This window comes from Lemur catta, chromosome 8 (assembly GCF_020740605.2).
Source record: "Lemur catta isolate mLemCat1 chromosome 8, mLemCat1.pri, whole genome shotgun sequence".
Taxonomy (NCBI): Eukaryota; Metazoa; Chordata; class Mammalia; order Primates; family Lemuridae; genus Lemur; species Lemur catta.
The window spans coordinates 22905107-22923759 of NC_059135.1; the positions used below are offsets into that span (position 1 = coordinate 22905107).

The window sequence follows — 18653 nt, forward strand, 5'->3', positions numbered from 1 at the left end:
TTGAGATCTGCAACCTAACCAAGTCTCTTGAAGATCATAGGTATAATTGCAAATGTGAGAATTAACCATGCATATTAACTCCAAGCAAGGCCAGGAGAGCCATGTGAATCTGTTTTTCTTCCCTGGGAGGAATACTAGGAGGAATATTCAGGGACACATAGAATGAAAAACAGAAATGACTACACCTAACAGTACTGAGTAATCAATACATGTTTCAATTGGCTGCCTTTTCTTTATGTGATCAAATTATTAATATATTTTTAAGAAGACAGATGAATTTATAGTTATTTATTTATTTAACAAATGCATGGTATTTTAGAATAATGAATATTCTAGGTGTTTCACAAATATTAAGCCATTATATTCTCAAGACAATCATCGGGATAGGTACTGATTTTATCCTCATTTAACAGATAAGGGAAGTGAAACATACAAATGTTGTATAAATTGACCAAGATCATGTAGCTAGAAGTAGCCAGAGTTTATTTCTAGAGTCTGATATCTTAAACTTAGGATGCACTAAAATGACTTTTACTAAAACATACTCATGACTCCCACTAAACATTTGAAGGGAGACATCTACTCTACCTTTTTACTGTTCTCTGTGTCTATTATTGGCCCACAATTTAATATTTCAGATGATATATTTTATAGTTTCATCCATCATGGAATAAAAATTTAAAGCTAGAGGTAACCTTAGGGATAATTTAAGCCAATTTATCACTTTTATAGCAGAGATGAAATGAGTACCTGTGGTCATAAACTTAGTTAACAATATGTCCAAAACTTCTATCTTGCAACACTCAGTTCTGTGTTCTTTCTACTCTGCCATGAACCAGCTTCTGCTGGTTGAAAAGATGGCTCAGTTGATTCAATTATAGAGCCCTCTTATTTTCCCTTTATGCACTATTTGGATAAAATCAGTTATTTCATCCAAAAAGATCCCTCTCGTCCCTTGAACATGCTTATATCTTTAGCCCTAACAGTAGTAAGCATTATAGTTGGATTTTTTTTTTCCTCAGGGATAGAATTAGTTTTAGAAGGAAAAGTAGAAAGGAGGAGAGATTTTCATTTGAAGTTAGATTTCCTGAAGCTTACTGTTATTAAGAAAGCTTCGGGTTATTAGAATGAAAACAGAAAAACTCCAGAGATTAATGCCTGTGAGAGCTGACTATAGCTTAAAATTTTTAGCTCCACACATGTATTTGATGAAATTGTCACATGACCAATATGTGAGAAGCAAATATTTATTGTCAGACATAGTCCCGTCTCTCTTGATTTTCTTTAGCTTTCTGCAGCTGGGAAAAATTCATTTTAACATTGAATTAAATCATAATAACAATGCTTTTTTGCTAGATACTTGTGACTTAAATATCATATGATTGAAAAGAAGGTCATTGCTAGGTGTTCGTCAATACTAATATTTTAAAATTAAGTCATTCACTGATTTTTTTCCATAAAGCAATTTATATGAATTGATTCTAACCAGAGATTAAAACTTAACATTCAATTCTAATAAAATTCTCCTTGGATTTTGTATCAAAGTGCATTTCTGAAAATTGAGAGTAAAATTTGACTTTCTCTAGTTAGCTTCTATTTACTGTGTTACACATCTTAAGAGGTATTATTGCAAGCAAAACATAAAATGAGTAAGCATTCTATGGCATACAGAGAAGGTATGGAAAATGGTAAATTATGAATAGCTTGGGTAATGGTAAATTCTGACTACTTTTGATAAAACCAGACTTGTAGCACTTGGATCATGAATTAGACAAAATGCCCTAAAACACATCTACCAGAAACTCCCCTCCATGCTGTGTGATAAATGGTAGATATTTTGGTATAGCAAATCTACTATTTTATTAAACCATGGAAAACAGTCTACAGTATTGAACACTTTTAGATCTATCTTGTTTGTGACCTTTATCCTCACTAAATACTGAATCTGTGATGTATTTATGGAGGGCACCAAATCCTTTAATATATTTCCTAATTTTTCTTCCTTCTTATTCACCAGCATCCTCAGGTGAATTATTATTAAATAATACTTTGAATAGTAATAATTCTGATATTTGTATCCACACAGTAATCACAATGGGTAGCTTATGAGTATATGTATAACTACTTGTCAACATTTATTAAACACACACTGTGATATATTAGCCAAGGTTCACAGATTTTCTGAAATAGGCAATTAAAATTAAGGAGGGTAAATAATTCTTGTGCATCCTAGGATTGTTGATATCTGTATGTGGAACAATAATAAAGGTTTGCATGTTCTACACTTAACTACGTGCCAGTTACTCTGTAAATGCTTTACATTTACTAATTTATTTAATATTCACAATAATTTGTGGGATAGGTGCTATTATGTTCATTTAAACTGGTGGGATAGGTGCTATTATGCCCACTTAGAGAGGAGGAAGGTAATGACAGAAAGATTAAATGACTTGCCCAGAGTCACACAGCTAGAACATGGCAAAGCTGGGGTTTCAACCATGCAATTGACTCCAAACTCTACACTTATACCCACTTCATCATCCTGCATACCCTGTGGCCAAACTAAGAACAGCATCTCCAGCTTGTACAATTAAAATTTCTGCTAAATTATAAAAAAGTTCTAAAATTCACTGGATTTTTAAATATAAATAAAAATTAGTTGATCACCTGCATTTTGCCCTGAAATTCACAGACACGTCTGATAATATTTTTCTCTGCAAAAGTATCAGGGTCTTTTTAAGCTATGTAACTTCACCGTGTTAAATTAATTTCTCCATGGCCACGTGACCCATCAAGAGAGGAGATGAGCTTAAATGTGTATACTTTAGAGTCCTACAGCAAGGGATCAAATCCCACTTCTATCATTCATTAGCTAGATAACTTTAGACCTCTCTTAGCCTTGGTTTTCTCATATTTAAAATGAGAACAATATGCTTCTCATAGGATTGAGTTAACCAACCAACATGGAAGCATTTAGTTTAATGCCTGCTGTGTTCTAAATACTGGGTCAGTTGTCAGTGTTAGTATTCTCATAATATACTCTACCTGAACTGGTGTGGCATGGACATACATGGGAGTTGCCACAGGGTAGAGTATGAGGTTTCTTTTCCAACCACTGAGGCATCATAATGAACGATGATTCTTTATTCATCTTTAAACTTCCAGGGTCTTCATCCAATTTATTTTTGTCACTGCTGTTTCTGATAACTGTCTGCCTCCTTAGTTGCATGAAGAGTGATTTCGTTTTGAAGGAATCTAGCAGAGAATGTGACTCTAATGAGATCTTCCAGTAAGAAAAGCCTATCTTAATGTCTGTGATGTGGAGAAACCTATTGTGAGCAATCCATAGACAATTCAACACTCTAATTCAGGGTGTGAACGTGGGACTAAGGTGGCAGTCATAATTAATGATTTGAAAGTATACACCTGCTTCCTAGTTACAAAGCAACCATGCAAATGTACTTTGCTGGTTTGGTAAAGACATAGACGCTTCTGCTCTTGTTACTTTTGAGGATGGTCAGGTGGGTGGCTGAAACTATGTAGAGATTGTCACCGGGTTTTCTGAAGTGGGTTCTCGTTATTTTGAAGAAAATACCTTTTCTGGACAAATAGTATTAAGATTCAGGATGGTCTATCACCTGCTGAGGCTTTGTGTATAGAATATCAAAGAACTTACAACAGAAATTCATTTCTCACAGTTCTGGAAGCTGCGAAGTCCCAGCTCAGGTTGCCGGCAAATTTGATGTCTGGTTGAGGACCTGCTTCCTGGTTGTTCGTAGCCTCTGTAACCTCTCACACGGCTAAAGGAGTGTAGGATCTCTCTGGCATCTCTTTTATACCAATGCCATTCATGAGGCTCCACCCTTATGACCTAATCATCTCCCAAAGGCCCCACCTCCTAATCCATCACTTTAGGGGCCAGGATTTCAACATAGGAATGGGGGAAGAGGGACACAAAAACATTCAGAACTGAGCAGAGTTTTAAGTTTCTTGGTGATTGTGAGTTAGTTCTCTATTGGTAAAGCATGTATCACTCTTTCTGCATGTGTTTAAGAAATATATAAATAATATTTTTATTAGGATGACATCTAGCTCAAGGGAATCATTATCTATCTAAATTACAAAATCAGAATCATTCTCAATTTACTCTCTTTCTTAATTATTCAATCAATTACCAAGGATGGTTATTTTATATATAAATATTCCTGGAAATTATCCTCTTTGTAGTATTCCTTCTGGCCTGGGTTAGCTGAAGAGTCACACACTCAAGCATCAAGGAGCCAGACGAGTATCATAAATGATTAAAGCAAAATTCCTGGGAAGTAGTAGTGAGTGGTGGAATCCTGGAAAACTGGAGACCAGATGCCTTCCATGGGGCACAGTTGGTACTCAGCTAAAGAGATTGATTGACTTGTGCCCAGTGTGTGGACTAAAGAAAAAAAGCTGAAAAATGGATGTAGCTCATGGACTGCCAATTTGCAACCTTTATTTTGTATTTTCATCACCTTCCTTCTGTATTGTGGCAGTGGCTCCTGCCTTCAGCTACATTTGTGTCCGGTCCATTCTTTGTACTGGCAACAGAGTGGTGTTTCCAAGAGTCCAACCATAATTGTGCCACTCCTCTTTTTAAAACAACTTCCACATCATCACATTGTTTACTGCATAAAATACAAAAGTCCAAGTTCTCTACCATGGCATGTAAGGGGCCTCTCTTGGATTTTGCTTCTTATTTTTTCAGTCTCACTACTCACCACTGCCCCTCTCTCATACATTATGCTTCGGAAATACAGAACTACATACCTTTTCCCAACTGCACCATGTTACTCATGCCCCTGTGCTTTTTCTCTCTGCCTTCAATTTTGCCCTCACCCTGTTCAACTGGTGGACATCATTCAACCCTTGCTTTAGGCCTTGGTACCTCTCTGAAGTCTCTCCTCTTGTGCATACTTGCTGGGCTGTACCACAAAAGGGCCTCAGAATACAGCTCCCCTGAAATGCCTTACATGTATCTCATCAATCCATTTGAGTTTTATTCCATATCTGCCCACTTCTGTTCTTTTTTAATGCACGGACTTTATCTGACTCTTTTGTCTCCTCAGCATCTAGCACAGTGTCCAGCACATATTACGTATTCTATGATTATGTGTGAGTCTGAATATTAACCTGCTACCAACACACTTACCATATATATTCTGATATGAAGGTAGTAAGAAAGAATGAAAAGGGATTTTGTGGGCATTTCTTAAAGGGACAAAAGTATTTGGGGAGGGATGAAAACACTTTATCTCCCAGGCAATACATTTATTTATTTTTTGATCCTTTAAGTAACATAAGGACTGCATGTTCTTAGCTTCACCTTATTATAGAAATTTCTAATTTAATGTACTCAAACAGAAAGCACTGTTTAGGAAAGAGGACAAAAATCCTGTAAATCCCAGGTGTGGGTTGATTTCAGAAAACACTAATACATGAGGTGTCACCCAACTGCTGACTGATTGGGCCATATCAGGCAGTATCTCCACTGGTTGTGTTTAATGGGCATTTATATGGAGTTTGGCTCATGACGCTGTTTGAAGCAATCTTCTCTTTACGCTACGCTGGGTGTATGGTTCATAATTTTTTGACCTGTTTGATTTATATGTCTGTTTTCCACAGCTTTTGTTTTGATATCAGAAACCATTAATCCTTCAAAATCCTGCAGTTGTAATGTTAACTGCCAACAGCATTGATTTGCAATTGGCATGAGAGTATGCTTCAACCATTTTATAATAATTCTGATCTGTTTTTGAATGATGACTTTTTTACCACTGAAATGGTCAAATACAGAATTTCCCCTATCTCTTCGATAAATACATGTTCACTCTAATCTAATCTAGGCCTTTGAGTTTATTTTTTGGTTTTACATAAGCTGTTTTGTTAAAGATAATATTTAACAACTCTTAGTTTCCCTTTGGCTGAAGTACAATTGATAAACCATTATTTCTATAGATTATTGTCTTTTCTGAAATTGTATAGATATGAATATATAGCATATGTTATATATTATTTTACATATGTATGTATTGCAGGAGAGAGCCAGTTTTATCTATTAGCAATCAGCAATAAATTTTATTTTTAATTTCTCTATATATTTTTTAAAGACAAAATATTAAAGGCTGATTTCAGGGTCATTATAAACTATGTAGTATCACTTGTGGGTTCTTAAAATGACTACTGATGTCATGGAAGCCTTTTTAAAAATTATAGGCTTTTAAGGCCTCGAGGGTATACTTCATTGTGTACATAATAAGGATGATATAATTCTTCAGCCTCAGTAGAATCTACGATGGTGATGTTGGCACCATTAAACCTCAAATGAAATATTTCTAAAAAATTATGGATAGACGTATTTGTTTGGAGTGTGTATATAGGGGCAAGATGACATGAAGCAGAAGTTATTGAGAAGAAAATGATTAGGAATGTGTGGATCAATCCAAGTATATATTAGCTTATCTACTAAGACACCTGCACACCTCTCTAATGAAAGTGTTTTCAATAGGATATCAAGTCTCTGGGAAAAAATGATCTAACATTTAGCTCACGTGCAGGTAATTCATTTTTCTTTATAGGACTTCACAGGGAAAAGGCCAAAACTATTTGTGGTTTGCGTCCCCCCTCTCCTCCAGGTTTTCTCAGATTTTGAAAATATTCCAGGATTCTGGCTTCACTTAAAAGAAATGAAACACTTTCAACTGAACTCTAAAAGATTCCTTTTTAGAAAAAGGAAAAACCTAGGCATTAACTGACTATCATTGAGGAACTTGATGTTTTTCAGGGAATGATGTACCTAGAAGAAAGACGGCTTGTTCATCGGGATTTGGCAGCCCGTAATGTCCTAGTGAAATCTCCAAACCATGTGAAAATCACAGATTTTGGACTAGCTAGACTATTGGAAGGAGATGAAAAAGAGTACAATGCTGATGGAGGAAAGGTGGGTATCTTTTTGAGAGCAATATTGCTTGAAAATATAGTATGATATCCTTTTATCTCCTTATATTTTATAGGAAGAAACCAGTAAGACTTAGGTTTAAAAGATTATAACCCAAGTTTACAATCTATCATTTGCTTTTTCTCCTGCCCAGGGTAAAATAAATAAATATGTGTGTGTGTATATATATATGTGTATATATATATATATATGTATATACATATATATATATATATATATATATATATATATAGAGAGAGAGAGAGAGAGAGAGAGAGAGAGAGAGAGCATATATTACCAGCTTCCATTTCTCAAAAATAAGAAATGGAAGTAGCTGGCCAGGCGCGGTGGCTCACTCCTGTAATCCTAGCACTCTGGGAGGCCGAGGTGGGTGGATCTTTTGAGCTCAGGAGTTTGAGACCAGCCTAAGCAAGAGCGAGACCCCGTCTCTACTAAAAATAGAAAGAAATTATATGGACAACTAAAAATATATATAGAAAAAATTAGCTGGGCATGGTAGTGCATGCCTGTAGTCCCAGCTACTCGGGAGGCTGAGGCAGGAGGATTGCTTGACCCCAGGAGTTTGAGGTTGCTGTGAGCTAGGCTGATGCCAGGGCACTCTAGCCCAGGCAGCAGAGTGAGACTCTGTCTCAAAACAAAAAAAAAAAAGAAAAAGAAAAAAAAAGAAATGGAAGTAGCTAATGTAGCTAAAATAAGCTGATGCATGTCTAGACCCAAGGAGTCTTCATGTTAGGTCCAGATGGGAAGGGGGTGGATCCTTTGGGATTTTAGAAATTAAACTTTAATTTCTAAATTAGAAATTGAACTTTAATTTCTAAATTAGAAATTGTCCCATTGGTCCTAAGACCATAGGACTGACTGTTACAGAGAGACACAACTTCTCTCTCATAGACTAGAAGGGAAAAGCTTCACTACTACCAAGAACACTAATTCATTGAAAGGTTTGCCACCCTGAACACAGTCTCTGTGTCATCTACCTTTTCTGACTCTCCAGACTCAGCTCCTGCCTGACAACTGAGTTTCTGCCTCTCTCACCCACCATATGGTCTTAGTCCATGCCTTAGTTCCAGGCTTTGTGTTTCCTCATTAACCCACTGTTTAGCTTGCCTTTCTTGGCTAGCCAATTAGTATAGTCTTCAAATGGAAGTCCCTCTTGCTTGAACTGGGGAAACCTAGGGCAAGCAGGCAAAATGAAATTAGCAAATGCAATTTTTTTTTTCTTTTCTTGTTTTTTTTTTATTTCTTTTCTTTTTTTTTGAGAGAAACGGTCTTTCTCTGTCACCCAGGCTGGAGTGCCGTGGCATAGTCAATAATAGCTCACTGTAACCTGGAACTCCTGGGCTCAAGCAATCCTCCACACACTACCACACCTGCCCTGCTAATTCATTTACACTTTTTATAAAGACAGGGTCTCACTATGTTGCCTAGGCTGGTCCCAAACTCCTGGCCTCAAGCCATCATTCTGCTTTGGCCTCCAAAAGTGCTGAGGTTCCAGGTGTGAGCCCCGGTGCCCTACCAGCAAATGCAATGTTAACCGAGGGTGACTTATAAGCTTACACTAACCAAAAAAAGTTATTCACATGTCATATGTTTATTATGTGCCTTATTATCATGGCTCATCCAAATACATATTATAAATATTTTGCAATGATAGGCTTCTAATGCCTAACATTGATTTTTATCTTAAACTGTTTTATAACTACCTACATTCAATGTTATCACAAAGCAAAATAACACAAAACTTAAAAAAAAATACCTTCAGTCTTACGGAATTATCTGGCTTTTCCTTGATTTTATTAGGTTATTTTGCCTGTTTACTATGAAATTGCAGTAGTTTGAGACCACAGCTTTGAAATTTGCTGTTAGGACTGCACAGAAGTTGAAGTCTATAAATCACATGACTTCGCTTGTCTTGAGTACATAAGACTTGAGACATAAGATTTGTCTAAAGCAAGATTCATTATAGCTTTAAATGCCTGGTAACCATTAAGTCTTTATCAAGCCACCTGTGATTTAAACTTACTTCTTTAACACAATGTCCGTAGTCCATAAAGTCTGCTAACTCCTTGCCCATAGGGAAATTACTTTCAATGTGTCTTCTGTTCCCTTTCACTGAATACCATGATTCTGTCATAGAGTTACCTTGGTGTCACCTTGGTGAGCAGCCAACCTCGTGATTTCAAAGGCCTATTTAGTTTTAAGCTTTCAACTGCAAGGTAGAAGTGTTTATCTTTATTCCATAGAATCTAATTATATTCCCAGCTATATAATGCTGCCCTTCATAGTTGAAACTCATTCTGCTGACCCATCAGCAGGGTATGTGGGTTGAGTTGTTTTTCTTGTAGTGATGGTAGATTTGTACTGATCCTCTCACATTCTTTTAAATAGTTCCTCTTTTGAAAATGGTACACATTTTCAATACTGGCTAAGCAAGATGACAGAGGTCTTTTATAGATGGAAAACAAAGCTAAGCTAACTTTGGAATTCGTGATTTTGGGCATTATAGTGACCAAAGTATATGAGAGGAGAAGGCAGGAGGCACACGTAAAAAGAATCCATTGTGCCGGTGGCCCAAAATGTGTCTGAGGGTAAAAAGAGATGACTGAAAATATAAGGCATCTCATTTTTTTGAGAAAAAAATATAATATAAGCACATGTTAAGAAGCAGATGTGTTAGATGTTTAGATTTGATATCATAAGTCAAAATATTAACTAGTAACTTAATTAGTGAACATTAAGAACTATAGGAAGTTGTCCCTATTTTATTATTTCACTTTTCACTGTTAATAAGCCTTTTTAAAAAATAAGCATAATGTATCTTTAGGTTAATTCATTTATGAATTTTATAAATTTCAATTTATTTGTTGCTTTTGTTGAAAAATAGCCGATATTTAATATATGTAGTTATATTTGTATCTATATACACACAACCAAAAAATGTAATTAAAGCTAGTTCAGAGACTCACATTTAGGAAATAAGTATAGAAAAGACTTTTTATGTAATTATAAAACTTTCATTTCTCATTTCTCTATAGATGCCAATTAAATGGATGGCTCTGGAGTGCATACATTATAGGAAATTCACCCATCAGAGTGACGTTTGGAGCTATGGTAAATTTTCCTTGTGAACTAAAGCTTTTAAAGCAAAAATAAATATGGTAAATTCATGTAAAATATCTTAATGCTAAATATTTTTATTGTGTTAGAAATATCTGTTTATAAACCTCATTTCCTAAACGAATTAACTCTTTACACTCTCATTTAAAAAAATATTCTAAATAGCATTGTTATCTGCGTTTTTTGGTTAATATTTGGTTATTTCCTGGTTCTTTAAAATGTAATATGTAATAACTCTGCCGAGTAGTCTTTCATAAGCTTTGGTTTCATAGCAACTTGTCTGATAATTTTGACAGAAAAAAACCCAATGAATTTTAGTTTAGGGACAATCTCATAGAATTTCATGGCCATAATTTTCAATAACTCTTTGAAAATATAACTCTGAATTGAATGAATGTCAAAACAAAAACAAAAGCAACTTTTTGTTTTTGTTTTTGCTTATGGGAATTTATGTTCTATAGTAGAAAATAGAGATTATTGGCATAACAAAGAATACAAAGAATAATCACAGAAAGCAGTAGGTGAGAGTAATGAACATGAGGGGAGAGATAAGAGAGAAAGGCTTAATTGCAACGTTGATTTTAATTTACAAACAATTTTTGGTGTAACAGAAATGTTAGAGAATGAAGAATATGAACTGGAAAAGAGTGATATTTATAATTTGAATATTTATTGAATTGTGTTTAACTCAATGTTATGATGAGCTATTTAGCATCTGTCTGGCTACTTACAACTTAAGTCCAGGATTAGCAAGAAGGAGTCAACACTTTATCTAAGTTTAAATGTACCACATAAAACTAACATTTCTTACAAATAAGAAAGCATAATGTTTATTTAAGTAAAAAGGGTGGTGGTAGGATTTAAAAGTATTATTTTACTCAAATTTAAGCTTGGTCTTACATTTTATTCATTTTTAGAAAATAAGATTTAAGCCATTCAATCAATAAAGAATTTATACCTGTTATCTGGGAAAGAATTAATTATCTTTTGAAATTATGTAAGACATTTCAATAAAGAGGATTTATTCCCCCACACGTGTATGCCATAGGTGGTGATAAAATTTCCATGAAGTTCTCACATATTTTACTCAGAAGTAGAATATATTGTATGTTTGAGGTTCAGATTGTATGTCTGAGGTCTAAGAGAAATGCTCAGCAAGACTCAGTTGTTAAATTACTGTAGGGAATATACATAAAAAGAAACCTATCATATGAATTATATGATAGATTTATATATTATCTGATACAAATTAGCAGGTAGATTAGCATTTATATGTTACATGATATAGATCACCATATATTATATGATATAGATATATTTATATATTATATATTATAACAGATTTATATATTATATCATATCTATTGTATAGTATATTTGTTTTTTTCTTTTACTTTTCTTGTCCTTTTTTTCCTACTTATGTTTCCCTGAATTAAATGTGGCACTTTCCTGCAGGCAAATTTTAAATTACCTCAAAATATGTGTGTGTGTGTATATATTAAATATATATGTTATATATATAATGTTGGCAGAACAGTCATATTTTTAATAGTAAAGTTTGTCTTTTGGGGAAAATCTTGTTACTAAGGCTATAATATTTTTCTTCATGTTGAGCTGCAAAATCCCTGGAGCGGTTCAGTAAAAATAAATAGACAGATAGTGCTCTGTTTGGAAACATAGCCCAGGTCATCAACCCACATTCATAGGCTTTTTGAGATTTTTATGAAATATCATAGTTGATCGTAAAAGGCATAAAAAGCAGAGAAAGCTACATAATCTTGTTTATAGTATACCTTTATGAAAAATTATCATGGTGCATTTTTATTTTTATAAAAATAAATAAGCATTGTGTATGATATATAGCTTCAGATGATGGAATTGCAATGTAAGTTTTGAGAATGTTTTTGATTGAGTTTTCCTGAAATTGTCCTTTTACATCCTTGTTAACCTGATTGTGCCATCTCCCCAGCAAAGATATAATTGGGTTTATTCGGAGAAGTGGAGGTTTTGATGTTTGGCTTTTGTTGTATTTATAAGCTTCTGTTTATTATATTCTCTATTATTTCTGTTTGTCACTGCTTGGTTACTTTCCCTATATTAGAAGTTCTGATAAACATGTAAGAGTATCTACTCCATCTTATAACTGCTTATTTAAGTTAATAAAGAGTTCTCATTAAGTGTACATTTTATAAATATGACTAACTAGAAATAAACATCCATGTACCTTATTTCAGCCTGCCTCATGGACACTAAGTTCTAGTCATTGGTTCTATGGAGCTAATCCTTCATAGGAAAAATTAAAGAATTTAATAAAGATCAATAAATTAAATTATGTCACTAATTACATGTTTACATTATACCTAAAATCATATGATATAAATATTAACAAAAGATAATTCTTAATGATTCTATTATGAAAGATAATTTGAAGTTTACTTATACTTTTATATGTTAAGCTTTGTATTTTTGTTATTGGGCAATGATAACTGCTATAAACTAAAAAAGACTTCAGTTTGAATCAATAATTCATTATAGATAGCAATGGAAAAAAAACATTTTCCTAATTAATGGATTTTATATTAAAAGATGCCTATATAGGTACATAAATCAAACTTCATTTTGTAATATTAATGTGCCCAGCTAGCCATTTCTGAACTTACAAGTTCTTTATCCTTAATAAAAATATAATTTTTAATTATATACTTATATCATAAAGAAGATATCATTAGTATATGTATTATTGCTTAAATCAGAATCACTATGATCAAAACTGGCTGTTTGCATACTAACATTTAGGATATTTGCTTTCTCAGAGAAAATTAATGTTCTAATGATTCAAGAAAGTCATTTATTATGTAAGAAATAAACTATTCTTCATTTCTTTCAATTTTGTGGATGTCCAATTCACATGTATTATATCTTACATATGGATAGTTCCTCACTCAGACTCTCATGTGCACTAAAGGAATTAATCTGTTTTATTCTACCTCTTTTCTTTATGTTAGTTAAAAAGAGAGCCACAATTCTTTACCACAACATAAGGTAATTAGTCTGGAATCTTAGGGCTTTTAGGGTAAAGGTGCTAATCTCAGAATTATTCAATACCAGATTTTACCTGCACTTATATTTATTGGTACTGAATACATATATATATATATATATATATATATATATATATATATATATAGTAAATACATTGTTTTGTGGGTTGTACTGTAGTGTAGTGAAATGTAACTTGGACTGAAAACATTAGCATTACTTATAAGTAATACTTATAAGTAATGCTAAGTAAAAACAGGGAACAGATATATATGCTGATGTCTGCTCTTCACTTTCTCTACTACTCAATAAAAATTCCAAGACAATAATAAGAAAATTGAATTCTCCACAAAGATTTTGGCATTTGGGTTTCCATAATGGATATAGGTATCTGAAGAGCCTTTTTAAAAACTCTGTTTTGTCTGGCCGTTAGGGAGCATTCCTTTTGCCACTGGTATATTGCTGGCTTGTTCAAGGTATGCTGTTAATATGCTTATTTAAGAATTTGATTTCCAATTTAGGAGTCACTATATGGGAACTGATGACCTTTGGAGGAAAACCCTATGATGGAATTCCAACCCGAGAAATCCCTGATTTATTAGAAAAAGGAGAACGTTTGCCTCAGCCTCCCATCTGCACTATTGATGTTTACATGGTCATGGTCAAATGTAAGATTGCAAAATAATTTTATCATCTACATCATCATTCTTAGTAAACGCATAGTACAGATTACCTGCATAATGTTTCTTCATATTGAAAAATGTAACAGGTCAAAAATAATTACATGAAGGGAACATATAAACACCTGTTTGTTGTGATTATTAATATCAAGTAATATCACTTTTCCATGCTATGAAGTCAAAATTAAGACTCTTACTTTTCTTATTCTTGTCATTTCCGTGACTATCAAATTGCCTGTCATAAAGAGATATAATTAGTCCCAATAATGTTAGTGATAACATTTGTGTTGGTAATGATGTTAGTAATCTTTGTGGGGAAATATTAGACTAAATAAATGATCTAAACATAAGGGGAAAAAGCTTGATATTAATAGTTTCAAAAATTAATTAAATGGAAATAGGTTTATCAGTTTTAGTCAAGAGGAAATTAGGGCAGAGTGGGAAGTGAGAAGAAATGAATCTACATTGAACTAAAAAGATTATGAATGTTTACTTTTTTTCACTTTGATCATTTGTTTACATCAAACTCTTACTTTTCTTTCCCTTTCCTGTGCCCCAGACACATATGTATTATAAATGTGTCCTGGAAGCCTAGGCCCTTAATTTAAATAGAATTAGGGAAGTCTCTGGAGTTTCTGACTTAATTTAAGTGAGATTAACATGCAGCAATCTCTCTTGTATAATCTAAGGCTTTCCCCTTTTGATTTACACAGGGTTAGCAAAGAAACAAACTGGTGAAGGTGAATAAGCATCTTATTAATAAGAGACTTTGGACCCAGGTCTACTCAGATTTATATTCATGACATGTGTGATACATTCTGACAGTGAGGGAAGAAATAAAAAATGTTCTTTGCAGTTCAGGTCAGCATGCCCTTTTCTCTAAGCATAGTTCTATTTACTCAATATTTAGTTGCCGAGAAACCGATACCTCAACTGTGAAGTTAACCTTTTTTTGGCTCCAGTAGTTCCAGAAATACCTATTTTCTCATTAGCATCTTGACATTAACAAGCATTTTTTTCAAATGAATGGATATAGAACAGAGAGTGTTTGAGCTTTGTTTGGAGAAAAGAAAAGCAGGTGACATTAATGATGCATAAAATGATACCCAAAAGAATTCCCAGGACAAACATAAAAATTGAACTCTCAGAAAAAGGAGAAACAAGCTTTATAGCTTTATTCTATCAACTATTGTTTGGTACATATCTATGGAAGAAAGTTTAAAAACATGCATGCATATATATAATTTGATCCCATAACCAGCATAGGAGATGATTTAGATACTCTGATGAAATGATGTCAAACTAGGAAAACATTTTGCCTAACAGAGAGTTTTACCTTTTGGGGAGAGGGGTAAATACTTAAGAGGATCATTTGGTGAGAAAATCAAGAAAAGCTTTGTACTTTTATTCTTGTCATTTCATCAGCTAAAGAGAGCCTAGAGAGATAAGATCTACTTTAATTAGACTCCCAGCAAAATAATAACACATATCTTGAAAATTGCTGATAGTATTTATACCCTAGAAAAGCCAGTACTAAGATAAGGTAATAGCAATTGCTGAACAAGCATTACCAATCACTTTGCATTAGTTTTTTTTTTTTTTTCTTTTTCAAACCAGGAAAAATGTAGCATGAGAAAGTTGTTTTAAATTCTTATTTCCCCTTTGTGCCAGTGTCAACATTGTAACCAAAACTTTTGTCTCATGCCACTCCTGATACAACATGATAAATTATATTCCAATCACCTCATCTATAACCATCAAAGAAAAGTTTTAAAAAATTATCTCCACACCAAAGGGAAAAAGATATGAGATTTTATAAATTCCCATAGTTAGCCTGGGTTCTATTTTCTAGGAAGAAAAACAAATTTAAAAAAAGATTAATGAAATAAAAAATGTATTTGTTATTTTATACTATATAACATTTAGTTATGAATATCAACAAACAGGTTGACAGAGTCTTACCCATTGGATTGTTTCTTTGACTAGCTTTCTTTATTTGTCAGCTCATTATGATTAAAATAGTATTTTTCAAACTTCAGCCTATATTTTCACAAAATTTAAATCTCCCTTCTTTTTTCTAATTATAGATATACTGATGTCTTTACTGTGTGTAAATTTCCAGGTTGGATGATTGATGCTGACAGTAGACCGAAATTTAAGGAACTGGCTGCTGAATTTTCAAGGATGGCTCGAGACCCTCAAAGATACCTAGTTATTCAGGTTCGTACATTTGACTTACACTTTTAGGACTCTCCCAATGGCAAATTCATTACAAAATGTGAATAATATCAGGACTTTGGATCTATGGAAATTACCACTAACATATTGATTAATTAAGCAGATTATCATGTAAAAACAACTTATGGAAAAGAGCTTTTTATTTTGTATCAGAACCACCTCTAAGAACCTTCTCTTAGTATTCAAGTGACTCTGCTATTGAACAGCCAGATAATTATGATTATCTATACACATAAAAAGGTCTTTATCCTCAGACAAGCCTTCTAGTACTCTGCTTTTTATTAACATTATGTGTAAGTCATATTCATTATGATAATCTTTCCTTTTCAGAATAAAAGGAAGATGGATTTTTATTTTAATTTGTCACTGATTGAAGACAATGAATCAAAAGTTTCAGTATATTAACATTTAATTTCCCAGAAAAGAATTTAAAACATGTTTTGTTTTGTTTGGGGAGGTATGCAATATCCAAGCAATAACTCAATTCAAATGAATTGATGCACATATGAATCAAATAACAGTCCCAAAGAATATTTTATATTTAACACTAAAAACATGAACTGGATAATTTAAAAATTATAACATATTTCCCTATGATTATTTTCACCTAAACCTTAAACAAATGGACATTGGATTATACTGTATTATGTTTTCCAGTAAAACAAAATAGCCTTTTTCCTCGTACCAATAGTCTGACCTGAAGATAAAAGCCAGGTTGTAGAAGATAATTATTTCTAGCTATTTTTCCCCCAAATTAAATTTCATGAACTGAATTTTTTTTTTTACAAAAAAATCACATAACTTTGAAAATATAAAAAAAAATAAGAAATGAAGCGAGAAAGATTATAACAAGGTATTGGTTTCTCTCCCATACCCATTTATTCTATTTGCCACTCGGGCTGTGATTTTGAATGCTACCACTTTGACGATGTAGCTGTTTTGCTATAGAACAAATTATGGAGCCTATGTGTCCTGATAATTCTATAGCATCAAACCAACCAGATAAAATAAAGATTGACAAATAGATTTCCTTTTATTATTTGTATCTTAAAGTCACAACCCACAAACCATCTTGGCAATGGTTATTCTTAGGTCTGTATTGAGTTTTGCCTCCCTAAAAACATCCTTAGCATTCTGCTTTATTCCACTCTAATGGCATTTATCACATTCTTCTTGTATTACATTTATTTATCTTACCCTGTCACATATAAGCACATTATAGGCTTCTTTATAGCTAGTGGTTGTGCTAAAGAATTTTTTTTGAAATGTGTGCATGAATTTTTCAACCATTTGTTATATTACATATATTTGTTGCAGAGACCACGTATTTAGGATGAGGGGAAGAATCACTTTTTATATGTCTGTTGGGCAATCTTTTAGGGTGATGATCGTATGAAGCTTCCCAGTCCAAATGACAGCAAGTTCTTTCAGAATCTCTTGGATGAAGAGGATTTAGAAGATATGATGGATGCTGAGGAATACCTGGTCCCTCAGGCTTTCAACATCCCACCTCCCATCTATACCTCCAGAGCAAGAATTGACTCAAATAGGGTAAGAAGGAATTATATACAATTATTTCTAAGAAATAAAATGAAAGAGATTTATAAAGAGATGATAAGCACTAAAATTTCAAAATAATTATATAGCTCAAATCAGCGTGATGCCTACATGAAAAATACACCATACTCAAAAATATGTGCCAGGATTGTCATATATAGTTAATTTTGAAGACAAACATGGACAATACAATATGTACTCTGCATTGCCTTCAAGATTTCAAACAAATCTTAATTTTTAAAAACCAATTCAAATAAAACTGTATATGTGTATAAATCAATGAACATTCTCACCAAGTAGGCTTTCTAACTTTTCCTTCTTAAAAAGATGCTATGACTTATTAGTCAAAAGGTAATACAGCTACAACTTTCTTTCACTCATTTAAGAAACATTAAATATTTTCTGTCAAGTTGAAGTAGAAACACAGAAAACTGTGCATCCTTTGAACTAAATCAATCATATTGAGAGGGCTGATAAATCGTTTCTAAAATGTACTTTTAAGTTTTGAAAGAAGCTTCTGAAAAGAATTTACATTTTATTTTCAATATTAAACCTACTCTATAGGATGCCATTCCTTCTCTGAAAGCTGCCAAATTCATGTACTTTTTATTTTCTTAAAATCCATTCATCATTCAACATGTATTGCATACCTCTGCATGTGAAGCATTAGTGTACATTTGAGATCCAAAGAATTTTGACCTAACCCCTGCCTTCAAAAAGTGTCCACCTTTATTTAATAAAAGAGTCACACAGATATAGCAATAAGTAATTAAGTAATACTCACCTAGTGTTTATAGTTCAACACATATATGTTAACCCTCGTAATCTTTACAAGAACCTAATGAGGTTCTGTTGTTATTATCATTCCTTTCTTACAAATGAGAAACCTTGCTACAGAGAAGTCAGATGATTTGACAGGTATCACACAGCTAGCCAGGGGAAGAGCAGAATTCTAACGTAAGCTCTCTGTCTCTGCTAAGCTATGCTCTTGCTTCGAAGTTATTGTAATATGTTATTTTCATGATGTGATTATT

At 33.2% G+C, this 18653-nt stretch overlaps 1 protein-coding gene across 4 annotated transcripts in view; it reads left to right on the forward strand.

Moving 5' to 3' along the window:
• Positions 1–18653, forward strand: part of ERBB4 (erb-b2 receptor tyrosine kinase 4) — a 1045679-nt gene that overhangs the window by 995898 nt on the left and 31128 nt on the right. For all 4 annotated transcript variants that reach the window (XM_045559045.1, XM_045559047.1, XM_045559044.1 and 1 more), the window contains exons 21-25: positions 6815–6970; positions 10024–10099; positions 13666–13812; positions 15947–16044; positions 17443–17613. In XM_045559045.1, coding sequence (XP_045415001.1) covers positions 6815–6970; positions 10024–10099; positions 13666–13812; positions 15947–16044; positions 17443–17613 — 648 coding nt within the window. The remainder of the gene's footprint in view (positions 1–6814; positions 6971–10023; positions 10100–13665; positions 13813–15946; positions 16045–17442; positions 17614–18653) is intronic.